At 40.1% G+C, this 27,370-nt stretch overlaps 1 protein-coding gene across 1 annotated transcript in view; it reads left to right on the top strand.

Annotated features, from left to right (window-relative positions):
- LRIG3 (leucine-rich repeats and immunoglobulin-like domains 3) overlaps nucleotides 1–20,071 on the top strand; it is a 37,696-nt gene extending 17,625 nt beyond the window's left edge. Inside the window, exons 7-20 of the mRNA XM_009710155.1 lie at nucleotides 1,183–1,326; nucleotides 1,661–1,804; nucleotides 2,225–2,368; nucleotides 3,729–3,809; nucleotides 4,460–4,531; nucleotides 4,909–4,980; nucleotides 7,563–7,726; nucleotides 12,002–12,322; nucleotides 12,864–13,145; nucleotides 13,752–14,204; nucleotides 14,418–14,576; nucleotides 15,693–15,836; nucleotides 15,926–16,201; nucleotides 19,341–20,071. Coding sequence (XP_009708457.1) covers nucleotides 1,183–1,326; nucleotides 1,661–1,804; nucleotides 2,225–2,368; nucleotides 3,729–3,809; nucleotides 4,460–4,531; nucleotides 4,909–4,980; nucleotides 7,563–7,726; nucleotides 12,002–12,322; nucleotides 12,864–13,145; nucleotides 13,752–14,204; nucleotides 14,418–14,576; nucleotides 15,693–15,836; nucleotides 15,926–16,201; nucleotides 19,341–19,585 — 2,701 coding nt within the window. The 3' untranslated portion in view covers nucleotides 19,586–20,071. The remainder of the gene's footprint in view (nucleotides 1–1,182; nucleotides 1,327–1,660; nucleotides 1,805–2,224; nucleotides 2,369–3,728; nucleotides 3,810–4,459; nucleotides 4,532–4,908; nucleotides 4,981–7,562; nucleotides 7,727–12,001; nucleotides 12,323–12,863; nucleotides 13,146–13,751; nucleotides 14,205–14,417; nucleotides 14,577–15,692; nucleotides 15,837–15,925; nucleotides 16,202–19,340) is intronic.
- The last annotated feature ends 7,299 nt before the right edge of the window (nucleotides 20,072–27,370 follow it).

Here is a 27,370-nt window from a genome sequence, read left to right as displayed (position 1 = left end):
TTTAAATACAGGAGGAGGGTTCTCTATCAGGTATCTGTTACCAGGTAGGGTTCGTATCGGGCTGCCACAGAGGAAAGCTGAATTCTTACAAGACTGAGACTCTGAAAAATAATTGTGGTATAACTATGGAGAGAGATCTATTTAGACTTTTACTTCCCATAGAGAGGTAAGTTTTGGAAGGAGAGGATTCTTCTTGGTTTGGTAGCTTGCAGGTTGATAGATCTAAGACCTCCTTGAAGTGGCAGACGATCACTCATTGTTGTATGAGGGCCTTTTCTTAGTATTGTCTAATCTTGTCGCTTTATACTGTATATCGGTTGTTGCTAATAAATAAACTGTTAATTTAGCAAATGATGACTAGTTTAAAATTCATTATTATAAAAGCAGTTAACATTGTTCTTTGTGCCTATGACTTCCCTTTTCACATAGGTCAGAAATTCAGAAAGCTGCTTGGGGTTGGTGCAGGATTTGGAGTTAAAAAGGACCAAAGCCAAGAAAGTGTTGTGGAGAGCAGGAAAATAGAAAATATTAAGTACTACTGTCACTGCAGCTTGCCCTCCAGCTAGTTATGCCTTGTAACTCCCTTCCAGGATACACATAGGTCCCAACTTCTGACCTACAAGGGATGTGTGTAGTGGCAGAAGGGTGAGCCAAGACTACTTGAGAAAGAGGGACAGAACTATTTGTAACTAGTTGTCGAGAATAAGGGAAGAATGTGTAATGGATGCTTGGCTCCAGATTAAGAAAGAGGGATCACCCAGGATATTTAATTTTGCCTAGTTATCACAATGAAAATTTTAACTTTTTCTTTCTGACCAATTATTGATTGCAATTACAAGCTAACCTTAATGGCTGTACTGCTGGGTAAACACCAGGAACTTGCTTTCACTTTTGAATTTGTGAACAGGATTAGCCACAACATTCTAGGTCTACAGGGGTTCTTTAAAACTGAAAATCAAGAAAGTACCAAGTATTTGTCCTCAGTATCAGAAAGGCAGAACAGTGTTAGCATGGTTAAACATAATGTATTACAGTAAAATGTTTGATTTTTATTACATCTTGCCTCTGTTGTTTTATGTGCAAGAAAAGCATTTAAATAAGGTTTGTTTCCAGAGAGGGGAGAAAGGTTGTTGGCATGCTGATAAACTTACTCTGCTGTAACTGTAAATTTTATTGATGCAGGGAGCTGAATCGCAACAAAATAAAAAAAATAGATGGGCTTACTTTCCAAGGACTTCCAGCTTTGAAATCATTAAAACTGCAGAGAAATGGCGTTACCAGGCTCATGGATGGTGCTTTCTGGGGATTGACCAACATGGAAGTCTTGTAAGTATCAACTTTTTTCTGATAGATTCTGATGATAACATATTAAGTAGAACTGCACAAAATGAACAGAATTGTGTGATAAAATGTAAAGACATTTTTGAATTAAGTTCTTCTAGTGCGGTTTGAAAAGCAGCAAGCGGTCATTGGTAAATGTGTAGGACACAATGCGTGCATACAAGGAATGTGTGCGTATAAGTCCAAACGTAAATAGAGGCTGCAGCTATCCAGCCAGTATGATGAAGTCGGATATAGACCTGTGGCAAAGCCTGCTCGCTGCTGAGTTTCTGAACCTTATGTCTTGTATCTGTTTGCATGGGTTTGTGTGTGTTTGTAGGCAGCTGGACCATAACAACTTAACAGAGGTAACCAAAGGCTGGCTTTATGGCTTGCTGATGCTGCAGCAACTCCATCTCAGCCAAAATGCCATCAGCAGGATCAGTCCTGATGCCTGGGAATTTTGCCAAAAACTCAGTGAGCTGTGAGTAGCTTTTATTCTATTCCAGTTTTGAAAGCCGGGTGCATGCCAAAGCATGAGCTTCTTACCACAGATCTGTGAATTTTTCATAACAAAGTTTCCAAGGTGACAACAACTTTTTTGTATGTGAGACAGTTATATTTTGTTGAAAGAGATTGAAGCCAACCGTGACTGCTTCACTTCACTGTGGAAGTTGTACTAAAGCTGTAACACAGTCATTTTCAAACGGAAGAAATTAATTCTGCAGTAATTTGTGAATTGTTGGAAACAATACACAAGCTGTGTGGTCAAAAATGGTGTAGTAGGTTTTGTGATTGTTGTAAGGGAAAAAACTCTCTCCCCCCTGAAAATTCACCTGGGTTGAACTGTGTAATAAGCACTGCAGCATAAACATTAAAGTACGTTTCTTCCTTGAATTTGCAGAGACTTGACATTCAATCACTTAGCAAGGTTAGATGATTCAAGCTTCCTTGGTTTAAGTGTGCTGGTTGGACTGTACATTGGAAACAACAAAGTAAATTACATTGCTGATTGCGCCTTCCGGGGACTTTCCAGTCTACAGACTTTGTAAGTTGAAAAACTCAATTCTTAAGGTCAAAAACCTTAAGAAAAATCCTCAGTGTTTATAGATTTTATTTTTTTCCTTACGAAATATACAAGAACCTTTTGTTAACTTTCCCAGATCAGCATATGTTTTTCTTACAGTAGGATTTTTTTTCAGAATAGTTGGGAGAAGGAGGACTTCCTCTTTCGTTAAGGCTGTGCACAGCAAATGGTGGTAATTGTGATATGAACTTTCAGTAGCATTATTACAGGAAAGGCATGTCTGTGTCTCCATTCGAAGGCATGAAGCAGCATTGCTACCCACAGCTTTGGGGATCTGGATCATAGTTGTGTCCTAACTGACTCAACATTTTCCCTCATGGTAGAAATAAGAAGACAAGACTCAAAACTGCATATTGCTATGCATGCTGATGCTTGTCGTGACTGGGCAATTGCTTTAGCATTTGAGCATTTTTTGAAATAGCATTTCTTAAAAGAAGGAGAAGAAAGAAGTAAACCCATCTAAATGTATTTCGCTTCATTAAAACCTTCCAATTGCATTCCGTTAACCCATCTGTTAACCAGATGAATGAAATGATTGCCTTTCCCTCTAGGCTTTGAAAAGGGTGCTAACACTTTAATTTCAGGGATTTGCTCACGTATACTTTGGGCATCTAGCAAAGATGCGATTCAGAGGGCTGTATGCTATGTTTTGTAAGTATACAGAGATCATAAAGAGAGGAAGTCAGAGACTTGTGAGGTGTCTAGGAATTGTTAGACTTCCTCCTAGATTTTTTTTCTCTTCTGGTTCTACCCTGTTGATTCTTTGCTGACACACTGTTCTTTTGAGAAATCTCTAATCTCTTTATGCTTCACAGATAATTAAGCTAGTGTTGTGGATGTTGTAGGATGTAAAAATGGTTCACTTACTAATAAATCTCTGTATTCTCTGTGTGTTAATATTACGAACTTACAAAGGCATGAGTGTGTTTTGTTTCGAAGGGGCAGCAGTTGATCGCTTCCTTTGCTACGATGCTCCTTCTCTTATGATAGTGCTGTATCTGAATACCCTTGCAGGGACATGTGGGTTTGTTTTCTAATGATTCTTAAAATTGTTGGGTTTGTGGTCTTTATAATTATCAGTGGAAAAAGTACTAATAGTCTTCAAAGTCTCTCAGTAAAAATTGAAATGAAATAGCTAATCAGGAAAAGCTTCTCTTAAAAAACAAGCAAACAAACAAAACCCCAAACAAACAAAAAACAACCTACCAGAAAGCTATTTTAGAAACTGCTTTAAATAATACATACTCTTGAAGACAAAGTATGTACCTTGTTCTTTTTAATAGCTCTTGTGATTTGATCTGCCCCCCCCCCCTTTAAACAGGGATCTGAAAAACAATGAAATATCATGGACTATTGAAGACATGAACGGTGCCTTCTCTGGCCTAGATAAACTTAGGAAACTGTGAGTATTGTTACAATATTTCTATCTCATCATTCCTTAAAAAAATTAGATTGTATGTTTCAAGGGACAAGCCCAACAGTTAATGATGTTATGTTTTCCACAGTTGAGATGATTTTTTTTTTTTCCTGCCTTACCATTTTGTTCTCTATAAAATGTTCCTTTTCTGTAAAAGGCATTCCATATTTTTCAAGTCTAACTAATTTGAAATATTTTAAATATTACTACTACTTACGGAAACATTTCTCAAAGAATGAGGTTTAGGAAGTAATAAGTGCATTACATGACAAAGACATAGTGACAAGGATAGTCTTTGATAAAGTAATGCAGCATCCAATGGAAGTGGCTTCATTGCATTGAAACTTTCAAATACACCTCTATGAAATGACAAGTTGCTTATGTGTATACATTCAGAATAATCCGTATCACTGAACTGTACACATTAAATGTCTTCTAGAATCATTGTAAAATCTAGAAGTTTACTGAAGGGCAATAAATTAGTATCTTTTAGAAGTGAGACATTTTGCTGCATTGGGGAAGGCTGAGTGGTGAGTATTAGTCATAGTTTAGAAATAAATGCCAAAAATGCAATCATTCAGCTCAAAAAAAGCTTCCATTTTATCTTTTTTGCATCATGTACTTATATTTTTCAGGATACTCCAAGGAAACAGGATTAGATCCATTACAAAGAAAGCATTTTCTGGTTTGGATGCACTTGAACACCTGTAAGTAGTTGAAATTCACATTTAACCCAACATCAGAAAAAATTAATTTTGATTCTAATTAAAATAAAAGTAGGACTAACAAGCTTTCTTTATGATTCTGAATGAAATACACTTGCCCTGGTTGCTACTGTGATCTTGAGAAGGTTCTTTTGTTTTGGAGTTATGCTGAATGTTAATTTTGAAATTAATGCAGAAAGGGTGATGTATTAAGCATGTTATAAAACTCCTTAATCCTGTCTCTTTAGTTTTTGAACTAGAGGATCCTTTGTGTATCACTAAGGTGGCAAACTATTCCTTGAGTCTTGAATACATTAAATTTAATAAATTACTCTTTCCTCCTCTAATGTTATTTTTCTTTTTTTTTTCTTTTCCCCTAGAGATCTAAGTAACAATGCAATTATGTCAGTTCAAGGAAATGCATTTTCACAAATGAAGAAACTCAAAGAATTGTAAGTTTCTATCTAAAGACATCACCTCTATTAAATGTATATATCCATATAAATATGTAAGTAAAAGCCTTGTAAGATGCTGCCTCATGCAGTGGTTAAACTCCCGCTATAATCTCTCCGAAGTCATGTAAAAAGAGTATGTCAGTGTTTTGGGTTTTTTATTTTTTATGTGATGACTATATTTAGGTGAGAGAAAGTGTAGGATAGGAGGTGTTCATTTTCTGCTACATTTGGTGTCTAGAGTCCTTATTTTAAATTGACTGGTCTCTAATAGATATTAGATAAGGGAGACTTTGATGTAATGTGCTATAAGATCAGCAGTGCTATCACTGAGCTAAAGCTTACTGGACCAGTGAAATGCAGTGCTGTAATTCTTTTGTAAAGACCTGGTTGTCAGTGCTTGTAATTGGGTCCTTCTGTCCTGTAGTAGCAAAGGGGCAGATCTTCAGAGAAGTCATGAAGCGGTCACTGGGAAGAATGTATTCTTCTACTGAGTTTTGGGGGGTTTTTTGTCCTCTTACCTTCTTTTTATGTTGATCCATGCAGAAAAACACTGTCAGTGTTCCCTGTGTTTTGAGCACAGCTAGTTCTTCCTCTTTCATGTATCTTGTGTCTCCTCTATTCATGTCAGCCTTTTCTAGTCAGATCTGTTGTCCTGAGCTGCTCTGTGGATAATCTGTCAACAAACTAAAGAATGACAGAAAGATGCTGCTCTCATTATGAGTAGAAACAGCCTGAAGCTTGTCTGGAGCTTTTTTTTTTGTGTTCTCCAGACTCCTACCAAGTATCACCCTAGCAGCTGGCTCTCTGCTTCATCTTATAGTATTGCTTCATGTTGAGTGCCACAGAGAAAGTAACAAGGAGCCTTGACTATTTCAAAGAACCATAGAACAACCCAGATTGGAAGGGACCTCAGAAGGTCATCTCATCCAACCTTTAGTGGAAGAGGGAGCCTAGATGAGATTATCTAGCACCCTGTCCAGTTGTGTCTTGAAAAACTCTAGTGCTGGGGACTCCACCAGATCCCCAGGGAAGTTGTTCCAGTGTATGATTGTTCACACTGTAAAATACTTCTTGCTTGTGTCTAGACAGTATTTGGTTCATTCGAAGTTCAGTTTGATGTTACCCATATCCTGGTGTAGCTGCAGCTCCTCTAGAAAGCAGCAGCTGTGCTCTTCTACCCATAGCCAGGGGTTTTCTGCCTTTCCTCTTCCTTGAGTTGGACCTGGTTGTATTGCTTGATCAGTTTGCTGGACTCACTCTGCCAGCTGCAGGGCAATTGCTAGATTTGGGGCACGAGAAGCAGTGGGAGCACAGTGCTGACAATTAGGGATTGATACAAATGATTTGAAGAGTGATAAAGTGTGATGGAATGACAGGCTAGCACTGCCCCAGGAGGTGTACGATGCTACAAGATACCGGACTCTGAACACTTCAATGAAATAACTATTGAAGATTTGTTGGGGGTTTTTTTCTGTACTTTTCTTGAAACACTTGGTAGAAATCCATTATGTCTGAGGAAGATGTAGACAGATGTAAGTAAGATTATTTAGTATAAATTCCATCTAGTAATTTTATTCTGAGGTCCCTAGAAAGTAAATCTGAAAATAATGACAGATACCCACTGCACAAGGGTAGCAAAAAATGCTGTGGTTTCTCTGCCTCCTAAGAATAACAAGAATACCCCTAGAACTTTGGTGAAAGATGACCTGTTTCATCTCAATGTGAACTGGTGAACTGGCATCCCTAGATTTTTATCCATGCAGTGTTAGGGTGAAAAAAGAGCACAGAGAAACTCTTCCTTTTCTTCAAGAAAAAAATCAAGAATTGCTATGTCTTCATTTATCTTTAAAGCTGTTTCTCTCCCTGGATCCATAAATTATTTTTGCTTTTCCTCCAAGAACTGGTAAGATTTGTAGAGAGGAATTTTACTACTGGCTGTGTTTTTTAATATGTTTTTTTAAGGGTGATTCTGAGTTTTCTGCCAAAACTGAGAACTATTCCTACTTCAACTGCTGATTCTAGATACTTCACAGAATATCCCTTTGCTTTATTTTTTTTTCCCCCTCTGTGAATGTAGCTATTCGCATAGGTTAGGTAAGCTGATAACCAGTTCTGCACTTGTTATTTCAACACTTGACTATTCTTTGTCTCCCCACTCTCCTTTTTAAATATCTTCCCCAAGATAAATTCTGACTGAAATGGAAATGAGGGAGTGAAATTGTCTGAGAATTTTTTTATGCTGGCTTCCAGAGCACCTCCCTTCTGGACTGTTCTCCTACATGCCCATACTGCGTGTCCTGCTGCTGGCTGTAGTTTTGTACCCAAGACACTACAGACATGCCTGACTGCCTGGACTCTTACTTGTAGCAGAAGCTGGGAGTTCAGCTTTGTAGAATGTAGGAGTCATGACAATGGTGTCACCACATCTGAGCTAAATTATATTGCTGTCTTTCTCTTCTGATATATGTATTTAGCCTAAAAATTTAGTTCTATTACTGATGTGTGCTCATAGAGATCTATCGGTATTACAAACAGAAAAAACAAGCAAACAGACTGGGAATGTAATTGCTTTTTCTTAGGCACTTAAACACGTCGAGTCTCTTGTGTGACTGCCAGTTAAAATGGCTACCACAGTGGATGTCAGAGAACAACTTTCAGAGCTTTGTAAATGCCAGTTGCGCCCATCCTCAGCTGCTAAAAGGGAGAAGTATTTTTGCTGTCAGCCTGGATGGGTTTGTCTGTGGTGAGTATAGCCTCTATTCTTCATTCCGTAGAACAAATTTTGCTGAATGCATTGATTTTTGTTGTGGTTTCTTTGTTATGTTCTGTTTTCTCTAATAAAATGGAGAGGATTTAATATTTGTTAACGTTTCCTTCTCGGTTCCCTAACTGTGATGTAGATGCTCAAAGTTTGTGGCTTTGTACAAGATGGAGAGTGATGGTTTTCTGACTTTTATTTCATGTACAGCTTGCTTGCATAGTACATAGCATAGCGTGCAAGGGAAGACTCGATAGTTTGTGGTGGTAAATGTATATGCCTCTGGATTTAAAAGATGGATATAGTTTAGATAACTATCATTTCTAAGAGAGACATATTTTGCCAAACTTAAGATGTAATTTTTGGTTTTGATTATATTTGTAAATTATTTTCATACTTCATCAGTCTTGAGGTTATTCCAGAGCTGAGAAAATTTAAAGGTAAAATAGCCATAATGGACTCAGTTCTGACCTTTTTTATGTGTGCTTTTTGTCTACTTTAAAAATTATTTGGACCATGTAAGTTATTGCCTGTACGTAAACTGTGTTTTAAAACATCTCATTACCACGGTTATGCTACTGATATTTTGTATTTCGGTACTCCATATAGTAAATGATAGTAAAATATTTTTACTTCAGGACTTCAGAATTTCAAATGGTAGCATCTGCCTTAAAAATGAAATTTCTCTATGTGATGAGATTATCATTCAGTATCACCTACAGTAACATTCAGTATCACCTACATGTTATGTTCGCTATTTAAAGCAAAGTGAAGCTAAGCATTCAGGGTAAAGATGTGTGTTTGAGTACTCTGATAAGCTAAGTGAGAACTTTGAAAATATCAGGAAATTAAAAGCTAACTGGATTTTATGTATTTTTGTTATATACATTTTATTTTTCTTACTCAAGAAAATTCAAACTTTATATTCTTTGGACACAAAACAGTAACCATATTTGTTTTCTCAATAACTTTCCTCTTGTAGCAAATATGACTGCTTAATTTTTACTGTTGCCACTCTTTTTTCAGTGGAAAAGCAGACACAGAATATAAAATAGCATACAAAAGTGTTGTTTTCTCCCTTCCTATTAGCAGTCAAATGTTTAATATGTTAATGTTAAATAATGAGTAGATGGTGCATGATCTGGCTACTGCTGAAAAGGAGGAGTTGACATAGTACAGGATTCTACAGGTTACTTGATAGCTAATGGAGTATATATGAAGTATTCATCCTTATTTATGAGAAACTCATTCTGGCAAGAAATTAAATTGGGGGATTTAAATACGTATCTCTTGTTTGTTAAACCACAGGGGATCAAGATCTTTCTTTTAGCTGCTGAATGCCATTTTTAATGAATTAATTTCAAACTCTTTAAGATATATTAGCAGAAAGAGATGTAGTAAAAGTAAGTTATTACAGTCAATCTGTAAAGTAATTGTCATGCAGAAGAAACTAGAATCTCTTAATGCAATCAATGAGTGTTTCACTGTTTATTAAATCTTTAAAGTGTGCCATCACTAGACATTTGGGTGTACACATCTTGGCTTGTAAGTCTATAATGACCACTTTTATAGAATTTTCAAGAGGATTATGTTAAATCCTATCTGAAATTAAAAGAAATAATCTGTTACGTATAATTTATATGAGTGTCTAAATCCTCCAAATCATGCCAGGTTACATTTTTGAAAATGACTAGAAGATAGGAGGGAGTCACCCTAAATTTGGTAAAGGAAAGCACTTGTTAGGCGAGAGTTCCATATCTATGAAACTAAAAAAAAATAGAAAATCTGTGTAATTTGTGCTTCCTAAGATTGTGTCTTTCAAGCTGAAAAAAATCATGAGACATTTCTGTACTAAAGATTAACTGTGGAAGAAAAATAAATAGATGCTTTTTTGATGTATTAATTACTTCAAGTTAACAGTAGTGCTAAAAGAATACCATCTAGGTGATTAATGGGTTCTTTTCTGTTACATAGTACTCAAGTGGCTTGTATAAAATGACAAATATGTTTCTCAGAGAGACTGTATGCATGTGTACATTTATGTGTTTTATGTATCTGCGTGTATATATATGTGTGTGTGTGCATTTCTGTGATGCATGTATTCAAATACACTCTCAAATTATTCTGTTCTGACAAAGCACATTGCCAGTCTTATCCTAGAGTGTTACAGGATCACAGAACCCCAGACCGGTGGGCTTGGCAGGGCCCTCTGGAGATCCCCCAGTCCAACCCCCTGCCAAAGGAGGGTCACCTACACCAAGTTGCACAGGATGGCATCCAGGCAGGTTTTGAATATCTCCAGAGGAGACCCCACAGCCTCTCTGGGCAGCCTGTGCCAGGGCTCTGCCACCCTCACAGTACAGAAGTTCTTACTCATCTTCAGGTGGAACTGACTGAGTTTCAGTTTGTGCGCCCCTTAACCTGTCGCTGGGCACCACTGAAGAGAGTCTGGCCCCATGCTCCTAACACCCACCATTAAGGTATTGGTAAGCATTGATGAGATCCAGGGAGATGCTCCAGTCCCCTCATCACCTTCTTTGCCCTCCGCTGGACTCTCTGCAGTAGCTCCTTGTCTTTCTTGAACTGGATAGCCCAGAACTGGACACAGTACCCCAGATGTGGCCTCACCAGAGCACAGTAGAGGGGGAGGAGGACCTTCTTCCACCCTGCTGGCCACCCTCTTCCTCATCCACCCCAAGATACCATTGGCTGCCTTGGCCATGAGGGCACGTTGCTGGCTCCTGGTTGACTTCTTGTCCCCCAGGATTCCCAGGTCCTTCTCTGCTGGGCTGCTCTCCAGCAGGGCAACCCCCAGCCTGTACTGGTGCATGGGGTTATTCCTCCCGAGGTATTCTGTATTCTGTAGTATCTGCTTATTTGTGTGACCTTTTCATCCCCCCTCCTGCCAAACAATTAAGACTTTAAAATCTTTTATTAGTCCATTGGTAACACAACTAAAACAGAAGGAAGTATGTTCTCCTGTCCTTTCACAAGGGTAATTTAAGTATTTACAATGTTTTACTTAGTTATCCCCGTGCAAAGTCAGTAAAAGTATCAACTCAGTTTGCAAATTATATAGTTTATTATGGAGGACTTAAGGCATGGGTATGAAGCACGAAAACCAAATGGCCTGGGAGATTCTTAGGGTCCATGCTTAGGGTCCCAGATTGGGGGGATCCATGTTGCCCTGTGGCTGGAGTGCAGCTCCAAACTTGCAAGTGTTCTGCAGGCAGCTCAAGTTCAGGCGATCTGCACATCTCATTTTCTTTTGTAACGTGCAGCATGGAGGTTCTTCAAGGAAGTAACACTTCGACCCTGGTACATTGTTCCCAGACAGAGATGTGAGGAGGCAAAGGGCCTTGGTAGAACTTGCCTCTCTGATGCGCAGGCAGAGTCTGCAGTAAGGAGTATTTGGGGCCCAGGGTTTTTCCTGCAGTCCCTGCGAAGTTTGGACCTGTGGCTTTGTCAGGAGGTAGGAGACATCTTGAAAGTTGAAATACGCTAAGGTGTTGCTTTTGGGAGACCAGGCATGTAATTGCCCACTCCTTTTGTACATGTGATGTGCATGCACTTGACAGAATAAATAGTTCAGAAGGCAATTAATTCTGTGAACTCACAAAATGGCACTTTGAAGGTAACTTTCCGATAGTAAAGGGACCTCCAGAAACTGATCTCTTGAAGTTCTTGTGTGCTGCCCTGCTTAAGGGATCTTCAGCACTACTGTGTTTATAAGGTGGACCAAACAACCACAAATCACTGGAACAGTGACTTTTGTACATGATTGTTTCTTGTGTGTTTGGGGAAGACCCTCGACTTTAACTTGCAGTTTCTGATGGCAGAAGAACTATGCTTTCAATAAAGAAAAGCTCTCAGCAGCCTGAGGTGTTGTAAAGATGAAGGGTAGGCTTCATGACTGACATTCAGAATAGTTCTTACGAATGTCGGGGGTAGTTCTTTCCTCTTTAGGGCTGCTGTTGAACAAACTGTACACACAGGCTGCTTTTAAATGTGCTTGCTTTTCAATAAGAGGTGACTTGGCACAATAAAATAAATATGGCATCTTTAAATACCCTAAGGCTAATGAAATTTAAAATGAAAGCATTGTGTATCCATTTTATAAATACTTATCTGACTCTTCTCTCAAACCTATAAGACAAGGCTTACAAACTCTTTCTAAAAAGAGTCCTCAGGCCTCACATATTTTTTTCTCTTCCTTTTTCTCATCCTTCCTTTCTCTTTCTTTTTCTCCCTTCTGTGCAGATGATTTTCCTAAGCCACAGATCACTGTCCAGCCAGAAACCCAGTCAGCAATCAAAGGCTCCAATTTGAGTTTTGTATGCTCAGCAGCCAGCAGCAGTGATTCCCCAATGACTTTTGCATGGAAGAAAGACAATGAATTACTGCAAGATGCTGAAATGGAGAATTATGCACACCTCCGGGCGCAAGGTGGTGAAGTGATGGAGTACACTACCATCCTTCGACTGCGTAATGTTGAATTCAGTAATGAAGGGAAATACCAGTGTGTTATTTCAAATCATTTTGGCTCATCCTACTCTGTCAAAGCCAAACTCACAGTAAACAGTAAGTATGTTACTTTTTGCTTGTGGACTTAAAGTAGAATTATTTTAATCAAGATATGTAAGCGTAGTTTTTTCCATTCTCATCATCTGCGTCTCTTAGAATATCCCTTAATAAGCTGAGATGATTTCTTAAAATATATCTACTTCCAAGATCACCATTCAGTTTTACATCTGGCCCCATTGTGCTGAACCATAGTACACAAAAAACCAAATAACAGACCCAATTCGTAGTAAATCTGAGAAAATCTGTGTAACAAGATGGAAAAACATTAATCTTTTCTTCACAGGAGGTAAGTGTATACTCTGTTTCGAGGTACTATGGAAAGGTCATGTAGGAGGCTGTTAGCAGAAATGAGATTTTGATCTAGGCGGTCTCACATACTTCACAGCTCCATCCCTTTCTCTTTGCTGGCGACTGCTGAATTTAGGTTGTATGCTTCTCTGGGATTCTTAGGCCCAAGAAAAGTGTTAAGAAAATCCTGTGCAAAAAAAGGAAAATTATGTTTCATGTATTCATTTTGGTATCACTAACTTTTCTTTAGTGCTACCTTCGTTTACAAAGATCCCCATGGACTTAACCATTCGTGCTGGGGCAATGGCACGTTTGGAATGTGCTGCAGTTGGGCATCCTGTCCCACAGATTGCTTGGCAGAAAGATGGTGGAACAGATTTTCCTGCAGCACGCAAGAGGCGCATGCATGTCATGCCTGAAGATGATGTATTCTTTATTGTCGATGTAAAGATCGAGGACACAGGCGTTTATAGCTGTACAGCTCAAAACACTGCTGGAAGTATTTCGGCTAACGCAACGTTAACAGTACTAGGTAAGACATTGATAATCCTTAATAGCCTAATCTCCTTGAAGAATAAACTATTGCTGAACACTTTTAATCAGCTGATTAAAAATAGCAATGTTATAAAAGTACTGTATAGAAATAAAAATATTCTGAAATAATTTGTATTGACACATAGATCAGAAATAGTACTCCAGCACACAACCACTACTATGGTGGAAAATAATAAAAGTTAGCTGTGTTTCTGAGTGTGTACACAATGTCAGGGGGAGGGGGGACGAACACACGCAAAACAGGCTGCTATTTTTGTTTTGAGACAGGAAACTTTGTTTAACTTTTAATTCCCTGACGTTTTGTTAACCATTTTTAAACTAGTTCTCTGCAGTCTTGAGTGTGTATGATTTGGCCTGTTTACCTTCTAAGGTAATCAAACGTCTATGTCTGATCAATTGACAAGTAAACTGTAGGCTCCGAGTTCAAATTCCTTGAGTGTGTTTTTTCTGAGAATGAGAGTAAGCTTCATTAGGCCTTACTGATGCATTTAATTTAGCTTTTCCTCTTGAGCTGTGAAGGGAAGGGACATGTTCCCGTTCTTGCAAGGTCATTTAGAATTTAAGGCTTATGCTTTCTTTTCAGAAACACCATCATTTTTGCGGCCTTTGCTGGATCGAACTGTAACAAAAGGTGAAACTGCAGTCTTGCAGTGTATTGCTGGTGGTAGCCCTCCACCCCGACTGAACTGGACTAAGGATGACAGCCCTCTCCTGGTAACGGAAAGACATTTCTTTGCTGCAGGCAATCAGTTACTAATTATTGTGGATACAGATGTAGAAGATGCGGGGAAATACACTTGTGAAATGTCTAATACGCTTGGAACGGAACGAGGCAACATCCGTCTTAATGTAATTCCTACTCCCACCTGTGATTCTCCTCAAAACATTGCCCCATCGCTTGATGATGACGGATGGGCCACGGTTGGCATTGTGATCATAGCTGTGGTTTGCTGTGTGGTGGGCACTTCCTTGGTGTGGGTGGTCATCATCTACCACACCCGAAGGAGAAATGAAGATTGCAGCATCACAAATACAGGTGTGTAAACTGAAGGTTTGCCTTGGAAAGGAAAAAAAAAATGTTTGTGGTTGCTTTGCAATGACTTTATTGTAGGAACATTTGTGTGCTTTGACTCAGAGTCAGAAGAGTGAATTACTTGTTACATTCAGCATTTTGCTGATGAGTTTAAAAACGCTTCATAAAACTCTGAAGTATGCTGATGGCTTTTGCATGTGTTTTACTTCCCCACAGATGAAACAAATTTGCCTGCTGACATTCCAAGTTACCTGTCATCCCAGGGGACACTGGCTGAAAGGCAAGATGGATATGGTTCGTCTGAAAATGGCAGTCATCATCAGTTCCTCACATCTTCCATGGGAGGGTATTTCTTGCAGCACAGAGACAGTAATGGTAGGTGTAAAATGTTAAGCAGATTTTCCATGTTGCTTGAGTAGCTGCAGTTTGGCTATTGTCTTTTTAACTAATAGAAATAACAGTAAAGAAACATCTTCACTGAAGTTTAAGAGAGGATGTGAAATTTATTGCTTGGGGTTGCTTCAATGAGATAATAACAGCAACTTGGTTCTGTTCATCCAAATGACATTATGGCTTTCCTTAAATCGTGAAGTTTTTTTCTAGTCTCAAGGGTAAATTTAAACTGATGATCACATTTCCAAAACAGGAGTGTCCTAAAGGAATTGCGACAGCATGTCTTCCTCTGTTATAGCTTAAAACGGATGCTTTTAATGGAATGTAGGCATGAGTGGTAATACCAGTGAAACTTTAGTATAATATAACTGATTAAACTTTCCTTTTAGAAGAGTCATTAGGGTCAGAGTTAATAAAGGATTTAAGGTGACTGGAAGTTAAAAGATGTAGTGCTTAGGATTTATACATCTGGCCCCTGAGAATCCAGAATATACCTGGGTTAGAGAGGAAAAGGCACCTTGCTGGGAGGGGGTTGGGGTCGAGATACAGCGGGGAGTTGGGGCAGGTGGGAATGGCGCAGTGGTGAGAGAGTTCTGCAGTTGTAGGGTGGTCAGAGGAGCAGCCTCTCTGTGGAGCAAGAACGACAGACCATGTGCACAACTTTCAGGAGCCATGGAGTTGAAAGTCAGTATAGCTGTCCGAGCAGCCAGTGACTCCCTCAGATTCTTCCACCTGGGACTTTCTCCTTAGCACTCTCTGTTCCAAAAGGTGACTGTGTGACAAGAGCATGAGCCTGGCTTCCAGTGCTTCAGAGGAAGGAAGTTCTTGGTTCTGATCCCTGTGATTGGGTTTGTTCTCTTATCCAGGGACTGTATAATGAAGCAAAGTGTGACACATCCTCCGTCGAGCTAATTAGTTGAACACTTGATAGAATTAGAATTCTCATCAAAAGCTTAGGTTAAACTTAAGCAAGCTCTAAATACACTTTGAAATTAAGTTGAACAGACAGGTTCTTAAAAGAACAAAACTTTACTCAAGAAACCGTAAGCTGAAGCTTAAGAAAAGACCATATGCTGACATGTCAGTTTTATTTTTAAGGCATTTGCCATCTTGATAACGGCAGTGAGACAGACTTGGAGGGTGTTGCAGATCCATTCCTCTGCCACTATCTGGGGACTTCAGGGACTTTGTATTTAAAAGGAAACACGTATGGCTCAGAGGCCTTTGAAGCATACAGTGCAAGTAAGTTGCGGGGTGGGGAGAAGTTTTAGTCCTAATTCGATCTTATGGTATGATGAATCTATATAAAAACAATTTTTCTTTTTCTTTAGGTTGCAGCCCTGACCAAAGAACAGCATGCCTGGACCCTTATGAGTCTGGATATTTAAAGAAAAAGGAATGCTATCAATATTCACCTCCACTGGAAGATCCCTTTGACCAGTGTGTTGGCATGATCGGGGTGCCAGCTACAAGCAGCAAGTTGATTAACTCCATTTATACTCAAAATGAAGGAACTGGACTAAAAAGCAGAAGTCTGAACTTGGACACATTTGATTTAAACAGAAGTCTGGAACCCTCGTCTATTATCAGTAACAGCACTTTCATGGGTATGTTCTAGCCATTGGTTTTTATTCAAGCTGCTGGTATCCTTGCTGTCTTGTTTCCTACTTCCAACACTAAGCAAAACTTGTTTTCTCAGCCTTTTGTTTCCCACTCCTACGACCGGTAATTCTGTGGTAGTGTTTTAGATGCTCATATAGCTAGGGTTGTGAAAAAATTAATTTTGTACAATTATGCACGGGCTTCTTTTTGCAGGTGTCTGTGGATTTAGTAAGATAATACAGCACATGGAAAATAGATCCTTTAGAAAGGAGGAGAGGAGGGACAGGAAGTAGCTGAGAAAATGCAGTTTGAGAGTTGTCCTTGACGTTTTGCATGTGTTCTTGTCTTTTTGTTTGCTTCTCCCCACTTCCTCCTGAGTAACTTGCAGTACTGCAGTATCTGTTTTTTAGGGCTCACACAACTGAACTGTACACGTAGGCTTGCTTTCTCTCCACTGCAGTGCATGAGGACATTTGGATGCCCCAGAACGCAGGGTACCCTCTGGATCCTTTTGAGAGATAGCCAGGAGATGGGCCCTATCCTGTCTTGCAAAGGGAGCTGCTTGGGGCTTGGTCAGAAGCAGAACTGACATACATCGAAGGAGTGATGAGGTCAAACGTGGTAGTCCGATGAGGTGGTTCACCTCTGGCTGTAACTGTGAGCTCGCTTCTGCTTCTCAGGAAGCCTGACTTTTAAGGACCATTAGATACAAGGTCCAAAATGTTTGAAGTTCAGGAACAGAAAAGTGATTACAGTAAAACTATGTAATAAGCATATGTAGATTACCAGGAGATCTTAATAGCTCACACTAACATAAAAATCTCATCAGTGGTGTGATTCTTACCTTCTGTCTTAATATAGCTGGCAGATTTCCATAAATGTTAGGGTACTTACTTAAATAGACCTTAACAAACTTCAGGCATACCAGAAGTTTTCCCTGACAAGCAAGGTCCCAGGAGGGCTCAGGGCAGGTGGGGAGAATTGAACTCCAGTATCTGAGGATATATTGTATAACACGGTGAGCCAGAACTACCCTTCAGAGTAAGGCACTGTGGGAAAATGCCCCCTCTACCCCTCCTTTGTCTTCTTTTCTCACGGTGTGTGTGACAAGAGTTCCTGAAGCTTAATTCAGGGTTTACAATTTTAACCCAGGTTGTAGGGAGAGGTGGAGGGGAAGAGAAAAACATTGCTTTACCTTTGAAACTCCCTACATTTTGGATGTTGGATTGGTTGGCTGGTTGAAAACAGATAAATCTGCATACAGCTTTCATCCCTGTGGTACCTGAATGCCAAGAGCAGCCTTGGTACTGTGGACTGTCTCCTGGCTGGTGTGTCCGCATGGTTGATCAAGGCCTGGGTCCGCTGGCTCTGCGAGGGGACCTGGGGGAGTGTGCATCACTGGGCTCTTTGTTCTCAGAGGGTGAGGAGGGAGGTACAGGCTCTGAAGTTTTCCCTCTTCAAAAGCCAGATGTTTGGGCTGTAAAACACTGCAGATGCCATGACATCTGGCAGAGGCCCTGGGACTCCACATGGCCTCCTGGCTGCCTGCCACTGTTGCTGTGGTGGGACCGTGCAGATGGGGCGTTACCACATCTTCTGCAGAAAGTAGCTCGACTGTATGTGCGTGTACCCAGGAGTTAATGCAACCTTGAGGGTTCATGTTCCCCTTTCTGCCTTAAAAATCTATACAGAACTACATTTTTTTGGTCAGTTCACTGAGCTACTACCCCACCCAAGTTGCATCGTCATTGCCTTGGATGCTTCATAATCATTAACACTCTGCACTCAGAGAGCCTATGGTTAGATCTTGGAGGTGGTGGCTGTGGAAGAAGTCATGATAGATTTCATGTCTTCAGTTGTGGATTCACTTCTTCAGCATCATTGTCTTCAAATTCAGCCCCTCTTTTGCCTCCACAGTCAGAATGAGGACGACAGCTGGCAGTAACGTTACTGTTGATGCCTGAGCCAGAAAGTTCACAGCTTGAAATTTTTTTTTATTTTTTTTTTCTAAGACAGGATTCATTCGTAGTGTTGGTGCTATGAGGAACATCCTTTCATATTGTGTTAGGAGCAAAATTGCTCTACAAAGCCTTAATGCAAATACGGACCTTGTCCAAATCCATTTTTAGTAACTTCTCAGATTACAGTTTTACTTGAAACCTTTGCTTCTAGCAACTAAGCAAACCTAGAAGTATGGCTTTTTGGGTGTAAAATTTATTAATGATTCTACTGTTAAGTTATAAATAAAAACTGAGTTCTTCAAAATCAGCCTGTGGCATACTGTCCTCTGAAAATAAGTCTTTTGAGTGTCACATACAGACAGTATGGCTTCTGATGGCCCTTTCTTTGAATCTTCAGTGAAAAAAAAGAACACCCTTCTTGCAGAGATGTTGACACTAACACCTTCCCAGTGGTGAAGAGTGACAGGCACAGTGATTATTTTCTGGCTAGTGAATCCAGATAATTATTAATAAAGTTTCAACTGATATGCCAAATTCTCTTTGGGCTACGTCTGTTTTAGCCAGTTGTGGGCAAAGAGGTGAACAGATGTGAATGGAGAATTTGGCTGGTGGGACCTTTATTATTAATGGGAGATGTTAGCCAGAACAAGATTGTTTTAGCATTCAGATTGCACAGTGGGAAGATGTTGTATAACCCTGTACATGTTGGGAGAGGGGGGGGTTGGTGGTTTGTTTTTTTGGTGTTTTTTTGTTTTTATTTTTAATTTTTGCTGAACTGCATGGCAGATTTCATGTGCCATTCATTTGCTGAAGAAAAAAATCAGGGAAAATGTTGTGACTTCTGCATTAGCAAGTGTCTTGTGATATGTTTGCGGTTTGGTCTGTGTGCCCACCCTCCCCAAAGAAAAATGGGCATGGGAGTAGTCGTGAAAACAAAAGTAATGAGGTTGTGTGTGGCTATACATTTACTTTGGAAATGTTTTTAATGTCTCAGGTGGCAGAATCTTGCCTTATGCTTGTGATCACAGGGAAGTTTTCTTTTAAGGGGTAAAATAACAAAATCTCACTTTGGTGCACTTTTGCTTGTGTTGATCCTTGGCTTGCATTCTAACATGAATCCCTTAGTGAGACACAAAAGTGTTAGCGTCAGTATTTCTGTATTGACTCATTCACTGTCTTTCAGGAACATTTGGAAAGCCATTATGGAGGCCTCAACTGGACTCTCTTTCAAGTTGTAGACAGCCAGCAAATTGCCAACCAAAAACCTCCTGTAATAGTCCTCATGCCTCACTGGACTTCGATGCAGAGGCAGACGAAGATGGAAAGGAAAGGACAGTTTGTAGAGGAGCAAATAGCGTTTATACTTACAAACAGTCCTTTGAAAACTTTAGGACTTCTGCTTTCCAGTCCTGTGATTTGGATACATAGCTCCTTTTGGACCTGCCTTTGATTTCTGGAACCAAAGAAATACTTTGACATACATACTACTACCTCAGTGTGGAATTTTATTTAAAAAGGAAGTAAGGAAAGGAAGAAGGGAAGAAAGCAACGACGTGATGCTATGAATTCAGAACGAATAAATGCATTTTTATTCAAATAAAGCATAATTGCCAAAATGCTCTACGTTTTTATACAGAGAAAACATTCCTTATAAAAATACTATATTTCTAATTATTTTATAGCTTTGTTTTATGCAAATAATATCTTTTGTAAATTAATGGTGTAAATAATACAGCATATGTATTTCTATGTCAGACTTCATTTTATTGAAATGAGTAGTAAGCATTCTAATTTTGTACTGTTACTTGTACTTTTTTACAAATGGAAACTCCATGCTGTTTGCAGGTATCATGCATCTTATTTGCACATTACTTGTAATAAAATATGCTGCCGTGTGGTCTCTGACCCACATTAGTGTACGAAGAATGAAAAGCGTGAATTATGTTTGTGGATAGCGTTGTATATGTAGGTGCCTTCTGTTGCACGTTTGCACCTTTATCTCACTAAAACTTGTATCTTTAGATTTACTGTGTTTAAATATGTTCAGCTTCTAAGAGTGGGTGCGGTCCTGCCACAGCTACTGCTAAGGTGAGTTGAAGCTATTTGTGCCAAAATAAATATGCAAATCTTCCACTTTGTGAATTCCCACCGTCAGATGTATGTGCACACAGTCCCAGCTTCCGTGCAGACAAAGCTGTGATACCAACAGTCTGCCCATGCCTGTGTGCAAGGAGTCTGCATGTATCTGGTGGAGGATATGCACAGTAGATGCACAAATCCATATCAAACTATTTAGTAAAAGAAGAAAAAAGGCTGTGGATGTTTGCCTGGTAGCATCACTCTTTTCTCAGTGGCTTAGTCTTAAGTGTTGGCCAAATACGCAGTGCATGCCCAAGTCTTTGCTTTCCCATACCCTTTCTCCCTCGTTTTTGCTTCTGCAACTGCTTCCCCACCCAAAATGCGAAGGTAATCCAAGTACAAGATAATGTTTTCTTTGGTTTAACTCATGCTTCTGTTTCCTACTCGGCTGCCCTTTTCTGCTTATAGGTGAGATCTGTGCTTTATTCAATTGCTCAGTCAAGTTGAGCAATTGTAAATTCTTGCTGGATTAAATTTGCATTAGTGAACCCAATGCCTTTAACTACACGCAGTCAGAGGAAAAGGATTGCTTACTATAAAATGGTAATTAAAACTAAGTGAAAACACTTTATTTTGGTTTTCTATGTACAGATGCCTACTATTTTAAAAAGCTGCGAATCCTGTCGTTGTCAGTGCATTAAAACAGCAACACTCCAAAATGGTTAATATTGCAGGACATTGGCTTTTTAAGTCTGCCTACTTTGAAGGTGCAAACTTACATGGTTGCCAAATCGCTTCCTTTAAACTAAATTAAAAGCAGCTGTTAGAGCAGGCCATCACAGACATCGTGGCTAAAGCTAGAGCAGAAGTTTCGCTGCCTGGTGTAGCTGAGCTAAGGGCTTTTTGTTGTTTGTAGCCAGAAACCTGGTACCCAGATTGCGATGCAATTTCCCTTTAATTTAGGCGCCAGTATTAGAGACGAGAAGTTAATCCGTCCTTAGTCACTGGTGGTCTCAGTGTAGAGAATGGATTTTGCGTGCTTTTCTTCTTTCTTTTTTTTTGCGTGCTTGCGTTGCCAGATTTTCTGACTCCTATTGTTAATTTGTCTTCATTGCTGCCAGATGTGCCGATGTGGTGACAGACATTGATATGGGTATTTGATTATAATTAAATGCATTTTGAAAGAGATTAATTTTTCCCTGAGTTAAGCGCAAAGCTGTAAGCCAGGAAGGCAAGAAATCTTAAATTTGATTCACTCAATAACTCTTCTTTTTCTTCCCCCCTCAGTGAACCTAGGTTTTTTTAGGGGAAGGAGATAGCTTGTGTTTGTAACCAGACATTGCTTTTTGACGTATCTTTAAAAAAAAAAAAGAAAAGTTAAAAACAGTAAGTACATCTTTCATTCCAAAATTAATGTTTACCCTTAAGACTCCATGTTAAAAGTCCATCATGAGAAACAACCTTTAAATTTATTTTCTGTAGTGGGGGAAGGTTGGGAACAGTGGCAATGTCATTTTGTTCCTTTTTCATCTTCTCCCTTAAATACTTTTTTTTGAGAGTGTAAAGATTGTAATCTTCCAAGGGCGTGGATCTCTGTACCCAAATACATGTTCAGGGTCAAGGACAGAATTTTAAATGCCTTCCCATCAAGTTTTGTTTAACATCCTAAATATACGAATAACTTAAAATTTTATTTGATGCCTTAAATACCCAGAAATGGAAGGGAATGCTCCCTGCTCTGGCAGCGTGAGTTTTCGTTTTTAGTAAGTTGACAGTTGATTGTGCTTAAATACCATGGCAATCTGTAAATGGCAAGATACTTGGAAGATCTTAATAGTTCTTTTTAAGACCACTGACGTAACCAAACATGTTTTAAAGGCTTGCAAGTTCTCTTGCCTTCATTCTCTTTTTTTTTCTTTTTTTTTTTTTCTTTTCCCTTTCTGAAGATGCAGATGTTAGGGAGCTGGTAGTTTGATATTTACACAGCTGAGAGCTAAATTGTAAGTTGATGCGATGGGGAAAGAAATTGCAGCCCACATCGAGCAAAGCTTAGGCTGCACCTCAGAGTCTTAGAATAAGAAACAAGCGTTGCTGAATGACAAAACGGACATTTTGCAGTTTTATGACCAGCACCAACTGGAATCTTGTCATGGGCTCACTTAAAACTTGTCAAATGTTCTTTAAAGGCAGTATCATCTTAATGCTTTACACAACAAAATGTTTTACCTAATGAACTCACAAACAATTGCTGAGGTATAGTTTCTGCAAGCCCTGAATAATAATTGTAATAATTTTAGAGAGAGAAATGGAGTGACTTGTTTCCTAGAATCTCTCTGGAGCAAGCATTTCCTAACTGAGTAACCTAAATGGTGTGTCTGAGGTGACACCAGGGTTACCCGTGTAGTTTCTTCGCTCAGGGCTGTTACTGTTTCAAACACACAAAACCTTAAGGAGCACTCCAGTATTTCGGGACCAAAGGCTTTAATTCAGAGTTCTTTACTAACTGTAAGTGGGTCTTGACAGTGCCACCAGGGCAAAGAGTTAGACCCAAGCTTTCTGCTGAAGAGCATTGCTACTTTTCCAATTGAGGACACATTAATGTCACAAACATTTCTTATTTCAGTCTTGGGGATCTCTTGAACGCTTAGGTCTTACTCCTTGAACTGCTTCAAGGAAGCTTAAAACTAAGACTTTAAGATTCAAGATCCATTAAACATTCGCAAAGATTTATGCTGCAAACACTTGTGTTCTGCCAACCTTACAAGCCGGGACCATAATTGAGGATTGTGTTTCTTTTCAAGTATAAATGTAAGCAGGATTTTTACTTGTTACTTGCAAGTCTTGTCGCGGTTGTCACACATCTTAGAGGACTATATTTTCTCAGTGAAATCTTCTCCATTTTTTTCTCAGTTTGTGTATTACTTGGTCATAGAGAATGTGTCTGACTTAGTTGGATGTTAGTTTAGCAGCTGTGTGAAATTATTTTATTAAGAAAATAAGGGAGGGGAGAGCCTCAGCCTGTTTAGTGAAGTGAGGAAACCAACGTATAACAAGGTGCAGTTCTGTACGTGTGGTTTTACCAGATACCTTCCTTTATTATGTTTTAGGGAGGTGTTACGGCAGGGAATAAAAGCCATACTGCCTTTGCTCACTTACGTGTGGCAAAAAGCGCTTCTCAGGGTGGTTGTCCCTGAGTATTAAGGGTCAGTGATTCCACTGAAATAACATACGTGTACATCCTATCGCTTACCGAAAGGCGGAGGAGCCCTCTCCCGTTTCCCACGCTGCTTTTTCCCTGGTAGCTCAGTGTTGCTCCCAGGTCCTTCGGGGACTCTGGTAACCCACACGACTCCGTTTCCAGTTCCTTTGCTTGCCCTGTCACGGTGGGTCCGGGCTGGGACAAATGTGTTTGGTTTCCAGAGCACGATGGAGCAGAAGGCAGTAAGTCGGTAGCGGTTGGGTGCTGACGGAGAGGAGGGGATGCGTGGGGAGACAGGCCAGCCCCCGCTTCTGGAAGCTCTTGGTATGAATATGCAGTATATGCATAATTGAGAAGACAGATATAAAATATTTATAATACATTGCATACATTCCCGTGTTCTTCACAATACTTTTTGCATATTCATTTCCAGTTGTGCTCTGTGCTCTAAGATGCCAAAAGCAGCTATGCACCAAAGAGCGTGTCATCTGGAGAGTTATATCTTACTGCATCTAAAATCTCCTTTTCTGGTAGACAAGAAACGAGATCCATTTGTTATTCTGTGTTTGTGTTCAAGACTAAATATTGCTGGTGCAACGCATAGTTTCCCAGAGTCGTGTGGTCCACGGGGTCTGCTGTGTCAGAATGCCTGCCGTCAATAAGACTCAAGAATGCCCTGGGACAACAAGACCTGAGAGTGAGGTTGGTAGTAATTTAAGTTCACTGCTTGTAAAACAAATTTAGGCTTTGTGACTTGAGTCCAGGATTTTGTTTCCCACACAACAGAGAACAGAACGATAAATTACTCTAGATTATGGACTACTGGTAGCTCTTCAGCATGACCACTTTTCCTCAGCCATCAAGTGCTTTCGTGTCTTACCCATTGAGCTTGACCGTTGACCATGGGCAGTTCACCAAGTGCGGTGCAGGAGTTTGCAACCTGAGCACCTGTATATGCTATGTTCTGAAATGAATGGTGTCTAATTTTAAACCCTGTGAATTTCAAATGCGATGGCACTGGAAATTAAGATTTTACTTAGTTGACAGAGGTACGAAGATCCCCTGAGTATAAGACAGGCTTTGAGATTTTATAAGCCTTTACTTTGAAACGGTTGTATGCAGCATGGTCGAAAGACCCCCTCATTAGCCATAGCAATGCGCATCCTGCTTATTTTCAGCAGTTCCTTTGTAGATCGATTTGAGTCCACTGCTGGATAATCAAAAATTAGGTATTTGAAATAACATCTTCTTCAACGGTGATGCTTCAGCTTCTCCTACAGCAAAACGATGCAAAACCACATCAGTTCCTATCCAGCTAAAGAAACTACCTTTGGCACTAATTCTGGTGTCTGGTCTACTTATTTTAGAAATCCACTGAAAAAGATTGTAATGGAGGAATTGACATTGATATCCTTAAGTTTTGTTTATGCCACTGTCTTCCATTTTGCATTGCTGTAAGCTGGAGAATTCAGGGCTCTGACTTCCATTCATCAACAAATGTTGGGGTTTCACGCTGATTGCCATAGGTGTGCCAGCACTTGACAGCCATATCTAATTCTGCCCTGCTGCTAACGTGCCGGCACACCACACGTAAGGGAAGTAGCTGGAGGTACCGTGAGTCAGAGCTACGGAGATGCTGTAAAGTGAATGCAGGGGAGGAAGGCTGGAGTTCCTGTCTTATCATACAGTATTTTCTGATAATCTCCTTGTTCCAAGGGAATAGCTTGTGTAGGTTTTAACATTTCCTCCTTGTAACACAGTTCAATAAACTTATCAAGGAGTTAGAGCTGCCACTCGGCCCTTGGATGGGGCAGCTGTGCCATTTTGTGCAGGACACAGAGTACGTTGGAGCTGGAGATGCTCGGTGAGATACTTGTCTGATGCTCAGTCCACGTATGGCAGAATTGTTGCTGACAAAGAGCCGTCCAGGTGGCAGGGAGAATCACAGAATCAATGAGGATGAAAGAGACCTCTGGGATCATCGAGTCCAACCTTTGCCCTAACACCACCATGTCAGCTAGACCATGGCGCTCAGTGCCACCTCAGTCTTTTCTTAAACACCTCCAGGGATGGGGACTCCGCCACCTCCCTGGGCAGCCCATTCCAATGTCTAAAATTGCATCTGAAGGGATATGCACATTTTCCCCAGAAATGTTAGAGGAGTTTTTGAATGTGCTTTTCAATCTCATTGTGATTCTAGACTCTTAGAAATAACCAGAAAGACTTGATCCTTCGTTTGGCACCAGGAGGTCCCTCATGACTTGCCTTACTGCACGCAGAAGGATTTTGCAGACTATTGACTGACATAGTTGAAAACCAGAGAGCTCGCACAAAAAAAATGGTACCACATAATAATTGTAACACCTCTCCAAATGAGGCTTTTGTTCAATAATTTTTTAACAGCTGTGTCTCACTAGCACAGCAATGAAGCAGCTACTCTTTGAGTAAGTGTTAGAAGACAGATATAAACAAGCCAGCTCTTAGAACTGAAACTAGTTCCTCTCCTGGCTTAAAATAAACTGTACCTGCTGCGGGTCTGCACACCAGCACCGTTAAGAAAGCATCAGTGCTAGAGCAGCCAACTGCCCAGAGCCTGGCTTCTGCCGCAGAGCGATGGTATTCATTATTAGCGTAAACTTCTCTCTCTATTAACCTTCCCTTAGGAAAGGGGGAACACGGCCTCCATCGCAATCAGCTTACACAGCCTTCCACCTAAGCTGAAGGATGGAAAGTGTCAGAGGTGCTCGCAGCGGCCTCGTAGGTATTTGCAGTAAGCAGGGAAAAGTTAATCTGCTCTCAGATTTTGGCAAGGGGACAAAAACGTATGTGTAAAATAGTACTTAGAATGAGCTAAATTTCACCTAACTGACCACACAGTAGGTAAAGTAGTAAAATGATGGCGATGATGGAAAATACGACTAATCAGAAAGCTGTATTAACTTAATGAATAAAATTATGCTTTAATGTAAACTGAGGTTCTTAAATGCCTCATTTTAAAAATGTGTTTGCTTATTACTGTGTAGCTTGTAACAACTGTGTTATTTCACCTAGCAGCACACTCTAGCAGTTTCATCTGAAATAGCATTTTCACTCAAAATAATTTACAAAAAAGAAAGAGACGATGCAATCAAAAAGCAGCTCTGTGACACTGAGCCACTGAACTCATTTTACTAAATTGCTTAAATTGGAACACCAAAAAATTCTGAAAAAAATAAAAACGCTTTGATTTTTTCACTTTGAAATGATTTCTTGTTCCAAAATTGTTTTCATTTTTGTTTTTGAATTCTCGCTTTCCCATTCAGAACTGGAGCACAGAGCGCAGGGCCCTTTGGGTTATCAGGGCAACACAGAGCAGGCGCAGAGGCTGCTGTGGGCAGAGCTGTTCCTCCCACATCCCTCTTCCCAAACCCCTTTGATCCCAGTTCGGCAGGTCCCTGTGGATGGATTCTCATTGCCACCAGAACATGTTTCCCTTCCTGATTTCTTCTTAGCGGTTCTGACTCAACAAGTTTCTATAGTCGTAAAGAGTCAGGCTTAATATTTTTCTGTCTGGTTAGAAATGTTCTGCTCTCTCGACACTTTGAGAACTGTAGGGAGTTGGTCCCTGCACTTTTGGCATCACCCAAGGTGGTTTGGTTCTGAGCAAGCACGGAGCGGCCTCTTCGGAGTTACCGCCGGGCAGGCTGCGGGTCGGGGAGCTGCAGCCACAGCCCCGCTCGGGGGGGACTCCCAGCCTGGGGGGGGGGCTTGCTCCAGCAGATCTCAAACAGCACCTGGGATGCAGGAGCTGTGTGAACACCGCCCAAATCATCACTCCTGTTAAACTGAAGTGCAAGTAAAAGGCTGCATCACAGAGTCATCTCTCAAACAAGGCAGCTGAGGAAACTTCTTAAAGTTTGTAATGTTTGGTCATAGAACCATAGAATTGTTTAGGT

The sequence above is a fragment of the Cariama cristata genome, unplaced genomic scaffold (genome assembly GCF_000690535.1).
Source record: "Cariama cristata isolate BGI_N322 unplaced genomic scaffold, ASM69053v1 scaffold2281, whole genome shotgun sequence".
Taxonomy (NCBI): Eukaryota; Metazoa; Chordata; class Aves; order Cariamiformes; family Cariamidae; genus Cariama; species Cariama cristata.
This window is presented reverse-complemented; position numbering and strand designations above follow the sequence as displayed.